The 15,064-nt window shown below is 44.4% G+C and overlaps 1 protein-coding gene across 2 annotated transcripts in view; it reads left to right on the top strand.

Moving 5' to 3' along the window:
• LRRK1 (leucine rich repeat kinase 1) overlaps positions 1–15,064 on the top strand; it is a 73,881-nt gene that overhangs the window by 2,362 nt on the left and 56,455 nt on the right. For both annotated transcript variants that reach the window (XM_063412404.1, XM_063412403.1), the window contains exon 2: positions 1,132–1,340. In XM_063412404.1, coding sequence (XP_063268474.1) covers positions 1,274–1,340 — 67 coding nt within the window. In that variant the 5' untranslated portion in view covers positions 1,132–1,273. The remainder of the gene's footprint in view (positions 1–1,131; positions 1,341–15,064) is intronic.

Genomic DNA, 15,064 nt, shown 5'->3' with positions numbered 1-15,064 from the left:
AAGCTGAGTGCACCTAATATTCAAATGTTTGCCTAGAAAAATTGAAATAAGATGCAGTGATTTTTAGTGTTGTTGGCTGGAGAGTGTTGTTTTCCTAGAGAGTGGTGATGGATCAGCATATTTTTATATTCTCCTTGGCCTTTGATCCCAGTTTAGGAAGCCAGCCCTGCTCAGGGGGAGTCAGGGAAGATCTTGGGCCTTGCTGGCTGGAGTGGGAGGTGGGTTATGAGCTTTGCTGAGCTAGAGCTCAACCCAAAACTTCACCATCACACACCAGACATGAGAAGAACCAGTCGGAGTCAGTTGAGGGGCATCGTGTTACATCTGAGAGGTGTTTGCCGAATGAAACTGAAAGCAGAAGATGAAGGAGCTCTGATGCTTCTTGGACAAACACTGCAAATCCTCCAGGAGTTTGAACCTCTGTATGAAGAGGTTAAGGGGTGGCTGTGCAGCTGTGAAAAGGGAGGGAGTTGGAAATGCCTCAGGAGACTGAGCTGTGCAATTTTCTGCTGCCTGTTACACCAGGCAGTTCACAAAAAGCAAACCTTTAATAGCTCCTAACAGCCTGATTTGCCTCCCTGAATGAAGAAGCTTGATGCTTCCAGGCTGGGAGAGTTCTCAAAAAGGACTGGGCAGAGTGGACAGGAGCTGATGTGTTTCTCTTTCTTACAGAGATTATCTCAGTAACCACATCAGTGTTTTTCAGTTTCTCACAGTCTTACAACAGCCGTGGTTGTCTTTGTGGATGGGAGAGGTTTTGAGGTTGCATTTAGGATTTTTCCAGCTGCACTGCAGGGTTTCAATGGTCTGCCTTTACACCAGCTTGTGGAGAATCTGAAACTGCAGCTGTGACCCCTGCCCACCCCCTTGTCCTCTGCCCAAGACTGGGCAGCTTTGGTGGTGAAAAATTAGGGACATTATCTTTCTGTAGTGCAGAAATTGTTAGTCCCCTCTGTTAATTCATGTTATGCTCTTAACAAAGCTATTATGAAAATAATTGTATTTACAGGAAGATAAGAGTATATTTTTAGTGTGACACTTAGACAACTGTATTAATAGTGGAGAGGAATGAACATCTCACCATTTCTAGAGCAGAACGATTTATTTGTTTTGTTGTTTATTTTTAAACAGAATAAATGATATTTCTTCAGGATGGTGCTCACTAGCAGCCTCTGCTCCTGGATTCATGTGGTGGGGATCGTCCAGCTTTGACAGCACTGCTCAGTCTGAGGTGGAAAGTTTGTCTGTGGGACCTTCACAACTGTGACCCAGAATGTACTGGTGTGTGGGAACGGAGGAATCCGCTGTTTGCAGGGAGAGCAACATGGATCCACAAAATGGTAAATAGGAGGATTTATTTCTTTCCTGTTCTTTGCTGTAATTGGGAGCAAAAGGTTCTTAAGAGAACTGAGTAGCCAGCTGCCACTGGGCTCTAATGAAGTTTAAAAATGGGGAAGTTTTTTGAGCCTCAATCTTTGAAAATTTACAAGTCTAGAACAAGGAATTTAACTTCCAGGGAGAGTGATGTTGAACTGTGGAGGTGGAATAGCATTCCCCTGAGGATGGATGTTCTCCAAAGGCCTACAGAATTAGTCAATACATGTATCACGTCTCACCAGTTCCTAAATATGTTTTACAAGATCTGTGCTTTTTCAGTGTGTGGATGCAAATATGTTCCCAGTCACTGATGCAGTGGGTATTCAGGGTATGAAAGCTGCTAAAATCAGAACATCTCAGCCTGAACAGATATTAACCTGCTCCAGTTTTACCCTCAGCTCCAATTCAGTGGCTTGCAGTGATTTCATGTTGGGCTAGATTAGAAGGTTTGTGTTTATGTAATAAAGAAATTCCCCTTTTGGAAGGGACATATGCTTCAGGTTGCTTCCTGCGAATTTTTTTTCTTCTTTTCCTGAGCAGGCAAATTATTTTTGGATGATTTCTCTCGCTGCAACCCTCAGCTCTCAAGCACTGCTGCCTTTCTCTGAGTCAAACCCCAGTTATGTTTCTGCAGCAAGAAATAGCCTCCTGTTCTTGTGTAACGGTGTTCCCCCCTTGCAGCAAGTGCTTCATTAGGAGGCAGCATCTGCGTTTGAAGTGTGGGAAGAAGGTGTGTTTGACGCTTTGTAGTGAGTAAGCAGGCTCCAGCAGAAGCTAATGTTTTTGCAGCCTTATTTTGGATTTTATCAGCAACTATGAAGCAAAACCTGATAGTTTATTCAGAGGCCTCCTTGTCTTGTTTGAGGACGTTTCTCGCCAGCGTCACAGGGAGCTCTGGGAACTCTTTCCTTTCTCCGTACGTATTCTGCTTGTTCTGTGATACTGATTTTTCTGTTTGCTTTTGGTAATTGGCATTGTACCTTCCTGTAACGCTTGGTTATTGAATATTCTTAACATTCTTAAATTCTGTCTTCTGTGTTTCTCTCTGGAAGAAATTATCTCCACTTGAATACTTAGCTATAAACCATGAGAAGAATTTTAATCTGCGCTAACTGTTCAGAATTGCTAAATTTTTGTTCTGCAGTAGTGATCTGACAAGTTTTCTCACTGCTTAAAGATACAGTAAATAAATTATTGTAGGAGTGAATAATGAAGTGAAAAGTGGAATAGTTATATTTTCTACATTTTGAGTTCAGTTCTTTTCTTCTGAGAACTTTATTACACGTTGCTGTTATGTAATTATATTCAGTTAAAGTGGTTAGTTGGAAGCATGCAAATCCCAGTGGTAGACTCTTCTATATGGATATCTAGGTTATACTAAAATAGTCTACAGTATTGGAAAACTGGGAAAGGGATCCTTGTAAAGCTTAAGATCCCTGTACAACCAGCACTGCCTAGGTGGATTTGCTCTTTATAAGGGTATTGTACATGCTTAAACTCGTTATTCTAGGATTGTTTGGGTCCTGCCAAGAGTGATTGCCATGAGCTCGCTGGTCCCTGCTCTGCGCTGGGATCCCGTTCAGGGCTGCAGCAGGAGCCGTGACTCACTCAGCCCCCACAGGAGAACCCATTGTTTACACAGGAACAATGTGGATGCAGCCTCCCGCTCCCATTCAGCGGGAGCTGCTGGGAAGGGGAGTGAGATCCCGGATCATTTCTTTAATGCCGACGACCTCATTAGTGCTCAGAGCTCGGAGTCTTTTTTTTTTTTTTCGAGCAGGAGGGACCGGGCTTGTGGCTGTGGGGGTTTAACCCAGAGCGCGGTGGTGCCGGGGGCTCCGGGATGGCTCAGTTGGATCAGCAGGGCTGGAGACCCCTTCCAGCAGGTCCCTGTGCACCTTCACTATCTGAAGCCTTAGGATTTTTTAGAATTTTTTTTTTCCTGGCAGCTTCAAAGCCCTGGCCAATTGTATGTGGGGAAAAGGTTCACGGCATCCTTGTTAGAAAATGTAACAGGGTGCAGGGGCTCACCTTGCTCAGGTGTCTCCTCTGCTGCTCCTCCTGGTTGCCAGTGATCTTCCTGTGTCCCAGCAGGATGCCAGCTTTCCCTGTGTCCCAGCAGGATGCCAGCTTTCCCTGTATCCCAGCAGAATGCCAGCTTTCCCTGTGTCCCAGCAGGATGCCAGCTTTCCCTGTATCCCAGCAGAATGCCAGCTTTCCCTGTGTCCCAGCAGAATGCCAGCTTTCCCTGTGTCCCAGCAGGATGCCAGCTTTTCCTGTATCCCAGCAGAATGCCAGCTTTCCCTGTGTCCCAGAAGGATGCCAGCTTTTCCTGTATCCCAGCAGAATGCCAGCTTTCCCTGTGTCCCAGCAGGATTCCAGCTTTCCCAGGAGTGGCTGAGCTGTGTGTCAGAACTGGACTCTCTCTTCCCTCCGGGGATGGTGCTGGGCTTTGTGGTGCTGACCAAGCCCTCGGAGGGGATTTGTCACTGGAGCACAGGATGAGGCTCCCTTGTGGGTGCTCTCAGCATCTCCCTTGTCTCCTCAAACCCTGCTTCCCCTCTCCTGGGTTTGTTCATCTTGCCCTAATTAGAAGAAACTGAGCAGGGATATGGGGGTGGCAGCAGTCTCTCATGAAGCACAGGGTTTGGGGTTTTCTTAAACTTAGTTAAAGAGCTCTGCATAATACAGAGGAGGTGGCATGATGTGAATTTTGTAGTAAGTACAATGGAAGCCCAAAGGCATCACTTTATGAATGTGTAGAAAAGCATAAAGATTCATCGCCTTTCTATGGGCCGATTGATTTCTTTGAATCTTACAAAATTTCACAGCTGAGATTTAATTCTTGCGTGGTTTTCTAGAATACAATTCCTGAGAGATGTAGGAGAACAATCATTGTCTTCTGAGACACAAGGGTACTTTGTTAAAAAGCTTATCTCCTTCTTACTGTGAGCTTTATTCAAAGTCCCAGAGCATTCATATGCCACTGGTGTGTGTCTCAGAGGTGGGATTGGATTATCCTTCAAATGTGCCAGAGGGTGTCTCCTCTCTTCTGCTAAATCCAGAAATAAGCACTGAAGAGGGTGGAAGTGTCTAACATTACATAATTAATTAATTACATAATTAGAGATAACAATGCCAAGGAGAGCTGCCTGAAACTTTGTAGTAGCTTTGCAGTTATCAACTGACTGCACCTTCACAACATCTTTGGAGGCACATCAGATGTAACTTGGTGACCTTCCATGGTCCAGGGAAGCAGAGATGGACATGGACAGTGTACCTGGGAAAGAGACCTAAATATTACATGAGGGAGCAAACAAGTAACCAGAACATATGAGTGGAGTTGTCATTTGGAGTGGAGCAGAGGCCCCTAAAGCTGTGCTCTGCAGCTGCTGTGGTGACCCTGCAGCTCGCAGGGCTTTCCATTTTATCAGAAAGAAGCTGCCCACAGTGGCAGTGACCTTTGCAACCCCAGCTGGACCATGGCTCAGCTCAGATCTGACTCACAGGGAAAGCTGCTGCCTGCCCTGCTGCTTCCTGAATCCTGGAAAAGGCTCTGGTGTGAGTAAGGGTTGAACTGGAAAAGCCAAGGGGTTGTTTAACAAGAGGGACTGCTCAGGAGCAAGGGCAGTTTTATAAGGAAAGTTTCACAATAGTTTGAGTGGTGACAGTTCAAGAGCAAACGGAGCAGTTTATCCTCCTGGGACACACTTTGTGCCTCCAGCTTTGCTCCTGGTTGGCATCAGGGCAGGATATGTGCAGAGGTGGATTTAATGGTCCTGATGGGCCCCTCCCAACTCAGCCTGTTCTCTGATTCTATGATTTCCTCACAGTTCTGCACCATTGTTGCCTTCAATGTGAAGGGCAGGAACTTGCCACATGAATAAATTTGTTTAAAAATCTTTTCCTGCTGAATAGAGGAGGAAGGGAAAATCAGCACCACTGATTCCAGTTTGTTCTCATGGAATCACCACACAAACCATAAAACCTTCCCAGCCGCCGTGTGTGGGGACAGGACCAGCAGCAGGGCCTTGGGGCACCTTGTGCTGTATAACAGGAGTAAAGTACTCACAGCCTCTGTCCTGCTTTTTCCAGCCACACATCACCCTGTAGTAACGTTGCCCTGAGTGTTTTGTGACAGTGTGGGGTGAGAAGGACAAGGAGAGGATCTGGGAGGTGAACTGAGCACACAGAGCACTGGAGAGGTGCAGAGTGTGTCAGTCGTGTGAAGTTCTCCATAATCAGACTAAACCAGCCTTGAAGGTTTTCTGGTTTTCTCCCTGCATGTTAAGCTGTGAGTAAATTCGAGTCCAAACAGCGAGCTGAAAGGGTTCCTATGAGCTAAAAAAGCAGAAAATACAACAGGTTTGTATGTGAGTCAGTCTCAGTGCAGAGTGCCCTGCAGAAGGAGAAGTAGGAAATGCTCAGCAGGAATAGGAAGTACACCAGTAAGGCAGTAATAGGCTTGTATTTTTAAATATTTAAATAAACTTCATACTGAGGTGGTGCAATCTCACAAGGGGCCAAGGGCTCCTGCAGGAGGCTGCTGTGCAGCTGAACATGCCTGTGGTTAAACCTGCCCTCCTGTGCAGAGCTGGCTCTTACAACATCCCTCCAAAAAGGGGCAAGGAATGCTGAGGCATTTACAATTTTCCTCGCAAAAACCATCAAAGCCAGCCTGCTCTTGAACTTGAGGGCTGTTATCAAGGAGGGCAGAGCTGCTGGGAGAGCCAGTGGTGCAGTAAAGACCTTGGGAAGTTAATTGAGCAGGGAGTCTGACCTGAGAGCCAGTTTGATTTACAGGCAGCAGTAAAACATTGATCTTTATCTGAGCTGCATCTGGAATTATTTGCTGCTTTACAGCTTTATTTTTACACCTTCATGTTAAAATCTACTTGTGGTTTATTACATTGAAATGTAACTTATGACAACTCTATCAAGAAGCCTGGAAAAAACCAAAGGTGATAAGACAGTAAAGAAAATCCTTTCCCTGTGGAACTTGTACACAGGGAGCTCTTTACAATGTTCCTGAGGTGTGATTTATGAGGGAGCTTTCGGGTGAGGGTTGATTCTGGGGTCATGGAACTGCTGTCCTCTGTTTCAGTGGGAAAAAAACAATTGATAGTGTTCACACAAACTCAGCCTTTACCAGGCCTGTAATTGATGTATTGTTTTGACAGAGATGTTGCAGGTGATTTTATACTTGTATTAAGAAAATGTTGTGAATTATGGGATTTTATCCTCCCCAGAGCCTATGGAGGCCTTATCCAAAACCCATTAAATTCTTTGCACTGACATAATGGGATCTTCAGGGATCCTTACAGCATCAAGTCTGTGGTTTGTTTGTTTTTCAGTGCTCTGATCAATAACAGGGCTGCCAGGGCTGTGCTTGCAGAAGGCAGTGAGCTGGGAGGAACTGTTTGCATTGCAGATGGGGGAGGGAATGGATTTTATATCATTCAACTCCCAATCTGCTGTATAAAAATCATAGAATCGTGGAATTTTTAAGGCTGGAAAAGACCTTTAAGGTAACTGAGTCCAACTGTTCCCCCAGCACTGCCAAGCCACCATTAAAGCATGTCCCCAAGTGCCACATCCACACAGCTTTTAAACCCCCCCCAGGGAGGGTGACTCAACCATGAAGTCTGTCTCTTAATAGGTTCTGTTTCAGATTTTACATCAAGTCAGGCTGATATTTAATTCCTTCCTTTAATCCAAGTCTCTGTGCTCATTAGTGGGTCAGCAATTGCTTATTTGCATAATTATGTATCACCACAGCAGCAGCCCTTTTATGTAAGCTGCTGATATTTTCACAACAGAAGTGTCTCCATGCTTTTTAATTTGTGCCTTGCCCTCACTTTAGAGGACCTATTTAAAAACCCTTTAAGTTTTAGGAAAGGCTCTCACCCTTCCAAAAGTCAGAGGGACTCTGGGAGTCAGCAGTTTGTGTTGCTGGCAGGACTTGGGGTCTGCCATGAAGATGCACAGTGGGAAAACTGGGGCAGATCTATGGGTTTGGTCTCCATGTGCAGTTGGAGAGGGCAGCAGATCCCTGGTGAGCTTCAGGAGCTTCTCATCTGCCAAGACAAGCCCCATCAGTGTCACCAGGGGTGAGGGAAGGGGTCACTCTGCCACAGGAAGAGTGGTGGGAAGGAGCAGGGACCTCGGGCTGGGAGCTGGAGGAGCAGCTCCTTTTCCTCTCTGATAGTCAATGTGTGGCTCCCAGGCATAAAGGTTGGCATTTCAGGTACTGCTGGGGAAAACTCAGTCCCAGGCTGGCCCCAGCTCCTCCCTGTGCATAGCTGAAAATCATGGAAAAATAACGAACCAGAGCAGTGACTCAAACAAGAAGTCTGGATAAATTTAGTTGAAATATTCTTGGTATGTTTGTGGTCACTGTGGAAATTGCATCACTTCTTGTTTTAATGATCAAAATATTGCTTGGAAAACTGGCATGGCTACCCGAGAAGAGTTCAAAATGAAATCTTTTAGAAGCAAGTATGTCTTTGGAACTGTCTCACCTGCAGTTAATTTGTTTTGGGGGTTGTTTGTTTTATTCCCGAATTGGTTGAGGCATTTTTGGACTGGAGGTTATTGCTGCTTAATTGAAAAGCCACAAGGTTTAGAGCTGATACACTCTGCAGCATGATTATCTGCTTCATATAAAAGTTCTGTCTGGGGAGTAGGATTCAAAAAGAGTGCTGGTAATTGCTGAAGACAAGACCTCCTCCAGAATCTGCCTGCACGTCTTTCTGTCTTTCACATCAAAGAGCCTTTGAAAATGCTTTTATTTTTGCATCAAACAGGAACATTTTAAATTTTTTTTACAACACTAATGGACAGGATCCCTTTTCAGATCTTGTACATAGCCTGAAAAACAAAAAGCCTGGCTCCTTACGTGAGCTTGTAATCCTGGCCATAATTCTCCCTTGTTTTGCACCTTGGACCTTTCACACAGTGGCAGGATGGGAATAAAAGCTGCCAAATCAAAGCCATTTTCATGGACAGGAGCAGGTTCCTGGATGCAGTGGATCAGAGTTCATCAAAGGTTGGTGGGAAGGGGATGAACTGTGCCTGCCTCATTTTGCTGTCTCTGCTTTGGAGCAGACATTCAAAACTGCTGTGAGCTGCAGCAGGGTCACAGCATGGACACAGGAGCCTCCCAGGCAGAATCCTTGTCCTCCCTTTCTGAAATGGGTGCTGATATTCCCAGGCACCAGGAAAAACACTTCCCTGCAAAAGCAGACATTTCTGCCACTTGCAGGTTTTGTCACAGGTAGGGGAAGGGTTTTTCTGGTAGCCCCATTAGAGCTTTGGTGACTGTCTGGATCTTCCATCAGGTTCCTCTTCTGCTCCAGACACTGTTCAGGTGATCCTCCCTCTGAGCCTGTCCTGGAATCCAGGATCTTCTCTGACTGCTGTGGAAGAGGAGTCAGAAGTGGGAAGTGCTCACACTGAGTTCAGTAGAAGCTGGAGTGGAGCCTCATTTTCTTCAGTGTTTTGTGTGGATTTTTGTTTTCTTTTCCAGACTAATCCATCCATCCCTTTCCCCTGGTTCTCTTCTCAGCTCTGCGCTTCCCTTGGCTCTGCTGTTGCCAAATTGTCCCTTCAAGTCTCTTCATGCCAACCATATCCAATATCTTGATTTCATTTTCTTTTCTCTGCATACTTTTACTTAAACTGATCCAGGGTGGTTGTCTTAGTGATAAATGGGAAGTGAGGGTAGCAAGGAGTATTTTATTAGTCAAACAGGCACAGTAAAAGAAGCTCACTGAACTGTGTCTAACATGTTCTAAGCTTGGATTTTGCTGCATGGGATGTTTGCCCCCTCAAATCTCTTGAAAGGCATCTTCCTTTAGATGTGTCTCCTGAACCTATCAGGTTTTTTAATTAAAAAAATATTCTCTCATTCTCCAAACTTTAATTGGAGTAGCTGGAAGGAATGTGTGGGTCAGTGTCCTCATGTCACACCCCTGCACCTTATGTCGTCGTGGAGAGACAGATTTTGGCTGCTTTTGTGCTCTTATATTTGACCAGCAGTGGGGTTGCAGTGCTGTAAATGGGTTTTCCATTGAGGAAGGTGTTCACATGTGTTATTAAAGTGAGACAGAAGCTTAGGAGCTGCTTTTCCCAACTCAGAGAAAATGTGGGATCGCTGGATGTGTCTTTGGTGGAGCTGGTAGAAGATTTGTGCTGAGACCTGAGCAGAGACCTTGGGCCCATCTTCTTCTCACTCACACACAGCAAATCCCTCCTGAGCCCTCCACACGTGGCCTCTCACAGCTGGGGCTAAAAGTATTTGCTTCTTCCCAAAGCAAGTTTTAAATGTGTCTAAGCAGCAGAAGTGGGCTGGCCATGAGATGGTGCTTCCCCAATGGGAATAATTAATGTTTTAATTTTTTTTTTAGAAGAATTTTGAGTAAATTATTTCTCTGAAAGAGAGAAAACACTAGTGTGTGGGATTTTTTTTCCTTCTGATGAAAGCTTGAATGTTAGGGAAAGGGAAAAGGTTCAGGAGAAAGTTAGCCATGAAATTTTATTTTGTGGAGTTTCAAATGAAATCCAGTCTTGGTTTGGTTTCATGACTGTAATATTTGATTTGATTGGACAGGAATGGTCTCACTGGAGACACCTTTCATCATTTAACAATCCTCCCTTTCCAGCCATGCCTGGAAACGGACACAAAGAAAATCCTAAAGTGTTGTACTTCGGCATGTTTAATGTATATCTTCCAATTTAAAATTTGGAAAGCGAGAGTGGCATAGCTGGCCTTGCCTGCAGAAGAACATTTCTGAATGATTCAAGCTGTAGGATGGGAACCAAATCACTGAGGCCAAAAGACAAAAATAGAAACTTTCACTCCAGAGCTGAGTCATTCTTATTTTCAATAAGCAACTCTGGCCATTTGGAGCTCCCAATAGCTTCTCTTTGGGGGTGGAAGTTAACAGCATCTCTGTTCTCTGTGGGCTTTGCTGATCCTTTGCCCCCCAGAGAGGGCATTGCTGGAGGGATGGGGGGTATTCCCACCTTCTGTGGGAGGCAGGCCTTGCCCTGTGCTGGCTGGAGGACATCCCTGCCCCATTCCTGCCCTGCTCCTCTCCCACCAGGTACAGCCCAGGGCAGTGGAAGTGGAGCTGCACTTCACAACCAACCAGTGGGGAACATCCTGTCCTCTTGCAGAGGCACGTCCCAATCCCTTCTTCCTTTTCCATGGGTAGCTGCAGGTGTCATTAGTGACCCTGGATTTATTTTGCACTTTCCAGTGTGGTTTGCACAGTGCCATGATGGGTTTGTTCTGACAGTCGTATTCCAGGGTAATTCTTTGTGCTCTCTCTGAGCCCATTGCCTTGCAATGCCTTTGTGCAGCCTCTTTTCTACTTCAGCAAGGAATAACCAGCTCAGTTTTGTTTTTACTTCTTGGACAATACAAACAATTCCCAGAGTCCTAGGAATTTGGGAAGTGCACACACAAATGCAGGAGCCTGTTCAGATCTGGCAGTGCTGGCACTGCCCACTGATACTGCTGAGTCCCAGTGTTACCAGGATTTGAGGCTTTTCTGTTCCCTCTTCCCTCATTATCCTGGATGATGAAGAAATGATTGTGTAAGTGTGGAGCTAAAGCCTTTGGAGGCGTCTGTTTCTCATAATTCCATTCTGGAGCCCAGTGAAAAGGCAGAAATCCAGAGCATTTTTCCACCCGGGACTTAATATTTTCCTTTCAGGCTTGCATTAGCAAATGCTTTTTTTCCTTGCAGGTTAAAGGTGTTATAAATAGAAAATTTCCAATGATTTTGGTGATAATTGTTCACTCTACACAACTGTACCTAAAATTGTCAGCGTGCCCTGGGTGCTTGCTGGAAAATGTTCAGTGCAGATCAGCACGATGTATGTGTGGTGTTGGCATGTAAACAATTTCAAAATATTTCCAGAATCGGCAGTAATAGTGAAAAAGATCCCTTCAGCATGGATTTTTGCCTTTGAAGCATTTCTCTGTGTTTCATATCTGGTTTCTTTGGGGGTTTTAAGTCTCCTTTTGGGGCAGTGAGCATTGATTGTGAGCTCTGTTGTAGATGTGGGTGGCTTTTGTGTTCATCATCTTTTCCAGTGCCTTTGGCAGGCAGAGCTTAGTGCAGAGCCACTCCTTTAATTAGCTGAAATAATGGATGTTTGGGGGAAATGGAACTACAGGAAATAGGCAGAAAAAGTGTGTGGAGAGCTCCCACTGTCCTGAGAAGCTGGCACATCCCACTTGTTGTGGAAAATATTAATTAGGGTCAGAGGGGCCATGACCCAGTTCTGGTACAGACTCTCCATTGGGGATTTGGAACTTCCCAGATAAACCATCTTGTTCTCAGTGTCTTCTCACAGGGAGATTTATTGGTAGTTTTGGCCATTTTTGAATGCTGACAGGAACATTTTAAAGCAGAATTGGATGAGCCCCATGTATTTCACCTAAATCTGGGAAAAGGTGAGGCAGATCACTGGCTTACTGCTGCAGGATGGTTTTGAGGCAGTTTCTGGCAATGTGGGCAGGTGGGGAGCACAGGAGATCTTGGTCTGTGGCTTTATCTTCTAAGAATAAATGAATGAAATAAATGAGCAAAATCTTTTAACTTTTTTTTTAAAAAAAGAAACCTTGAAGTGTCACCGAATTACAGAAGGAACACAAAAGATACGTTTGCTTCATAAAGCGTTTTTACCCGCTTGGGCTGACTGAAAAATTAATTTCGTTATTTTTTATTGAAAAATCCAGGGGTTTGGGTTTTCTTCCTGGTTTGGGATGGGATTTTTCAGTATCTCAAAAATTTCCAGAGGACTGAAAAATTATTCTTACCCATCTAAATGGAAAATGCAATGTAGGGCAGATCCACCATCCTTTGAAATCACTGGAGGCCTCTCGTTTGCTGCTGCTCAGTTTGTTAGCCTGAAGTTTTCCAAAGCGGCACGAGATGCATGAGTCTGTTGCAGAGACTCAGAAATAACATAGATTTTCATTAATTTTGCAAACCAGCTGGGCAGATCTTTTGTGGAGTAGTATTGAAAAATGTTCAGTGACACCAGTGAGTTTTAGAGTGTTTGGAGGTGCCGACTTTAAATATTCAGCACATCTCCCTGTCCTATTTTTTATCTGTGCTGTGGCAGCGCTCAGAAGTCAAAATGGCAAAAGATTAAGCTGGTGAAGGTTAGCTGTAGCCATCTGGTGCTGTTGAGGAATTAATGTCTGAGCTCAGCCAGAGAGGCTCCCTGCCCACCCCCATCCCCACATCCTCTGCACCAGAGGCTTGGATTTCGCTGTAGTGGGACATGGGGATGAAAATATCTGTCAGGGCTAAACCGTGGTAGTTAATTCAGACAAAGGAGCAGCCAGCCAGCCGTTCCATCCAGTGGCCACTGCAGGAGCTGCTGGTGCTGGAGCAGAGGTGGGTGGTTATCAGTCCAGGAATTACCAGCTGAACTGGGCATCGCTGGGTGGGATGCTGTGCTAGAGCATCAGCTTGGTTTGCTCCCGTCTCTGGAAATACCTGCACACATTATGACAAGGTCAGTAGCTGTTTTCAGGTTGTATTGTTATTTTAATTCTGCTTTTTGGAGGAGGTTAGCTTCCTGATTTATGCTGGGTAAAGCATCTCATTTGTATCTTTTTCTGCTAAATAAAAACATCCTACCTAGTTGCCAAAGAACTGCTGGTTATCAAGGGGCCTGATGTAGCATTTACAAACTCTTGTATTGTAAATGTAAATGTAGCATTTACAAACTCTGACACATATGTCAGAGATGCAGTGATTTGGGCTATAAAGACAATAATCATCTGTGCATTGTGCTGCTTTGTTATGCAGCTGTTTGCTGATTCACAGCACTGACCTGCAAACCCTCCCCTTGTACTAATGGCATACTGTCAATTTAGAATTTTTAGAGGGTTTTTTTCACCTGCTGTAGTAATAAGGCCTGTGACAAGGTTTAACTACACATGGCCCGAAAATTCTCGTGGTACTCTTTATTAGTAAAAAGGCTTCTATCTATTTTGTTTCTCTGAGCTGGGTCAGCAGTCTGTTGCACGTTAAAAGTGATACCTTGTGCCCTTCAAATGGCAATAAAATAACTCTGCTTTTTTATTGATAACCTCTGGTTTCATTGGGATTTTTTTTAAAATAGTCTTGCCCTTAGCTTTTATAAAGGGTTGTTACAGAAAAGCCAAACTTAAAAGGTATTTCCAAAGTATAAATCATTGAAATCAAGAGAGAAATAATTGCAAAGTTAGTTGTTTTTGTACAAGCTGTTAAGAGGTGTGAGGAATAGATGATGGATGTATTTTTAGTGTCAGCAGATGTCTCCCCTTTTCCCCTCACAAACAACCCTGGGTTTGGTTACAGCTTTTTTTAATAGAAAGCAAGACAAGAAAAGAAGCTGTGGATCTGTGGAGAGGTTAAACTAATATGATGCAGAGATGCAGAGGCTGTGTATTAGGGAGTAAACTCCATGGATTTATTTTCATAGATGTCCAAAGGTGTTAGAGAAAAGAACCCTCCTCAGCTGAAATAGGCTTAGTTTATCTTCTTTTTGGTGCTGCTTTGGGGCAGTGCTCTCAGAGGAGCCTGTGCCAGCACAGGACCTGCCTAGATCTGTGTACAATAAAGCAGAAATTAAAAATGACAGCACTGGGTGTGTAAAGTTTCTGGAGTTTCTGGGACAGCACAGGAATATCCAAGAGGTCCTGCTGGGATATCATCCCTTGCTGTGCTGGTTTGCACACAGAAATGTGCATTGTGCATTAACAGAGCCCTTGTTGTGCCAAAGTGCAGGGTCTCGTTCCTAAATCCATAAAATCTAAGAACTAAAAGCACTTTGGTACATCTGAGCTCAAATGCTCAACGTGTTGCACAATCAAGTCCAGAAACAGAGGTTCAGTGTTAGTGAGCTCCAGTATTGCTCTCCTATCACATTGCTCAAGGCTGGGTGTGAGTGAGGTGACTCTGATTCCTGAGTGGGGAAAACCATGAAGAGCTCAGGCAAGGAGCAGGAGACATGTAAGGTTAAAAGCAGAGCAGAATTTCTTTGGATTTCAGCCCAGATTTCTGCTAAAAATGGCTGCTGCATGTATTGGCAAAACTTTATTCCCAGCCTACATGAATGCCACTGCTGATGATAGGTCAGTCATACATCCTGTAGGAATAAGACAGTCTTTAGTCAGTAAAATGTAGTTTTCCTCATTTATTTTCCCCCCACTGGTGAGTATAAATTAGGCTTATAAAACATGCTGGTTCTTAGTTTGCCCTTGTATTTCAGAAGCCAATATATCCTTTACTAAGTCACCAGGAAGCAGGAAGTCTTCTGTGAACTGGGTGATTTTGTTGGTGAGATGCTTAGCTTTGCCTCGGATGGTGTTTGTGTTTTTTGGGAGTTTGGGAATGGAGAGCCAACCTTCTCTCATTCAACCTCTGAAAGCTCTACTAAAATCTGACAGCACCATGGGAGTACAGCTGTTGGTTGAGGGCAAACCTTTTTATCTGTATCTCACCAGTTTTGCTCTTTTCAGGCTTTCAGTTGACAATCACAAGGATTTTTTTTTTTGCTGGAGAACTTTGGCAGCTTCTTCTCTCAGGCAGGAGGTCACTTTACTCTCCACAATAGAAAGAAGTTTTGGTGTAAGAAATTTGAGAGATGGGCAGCATTGTCTTGCTGCCAAGAA

Source organism: Prinia subflava, chromosome 15, assembly GCF_021018805.1.
Source record: "Prinia subflava isolate CZ2003 ecotype Zambia chromosome 15, Cam_Psub_1.2, whole genome shotgun sequence".
Classification (NCBI taxonomy): domain Eukaryota; kingdom Metazoa; phylum Chordata; class Aves; order Passeriformes; family Cisticolidae; genus Prinia; species Prinia subflava.
Note: the sequence above shows the minus strand (reverse complement) of the source record. Positions and strands in the feature narration are given on the sequence as shown.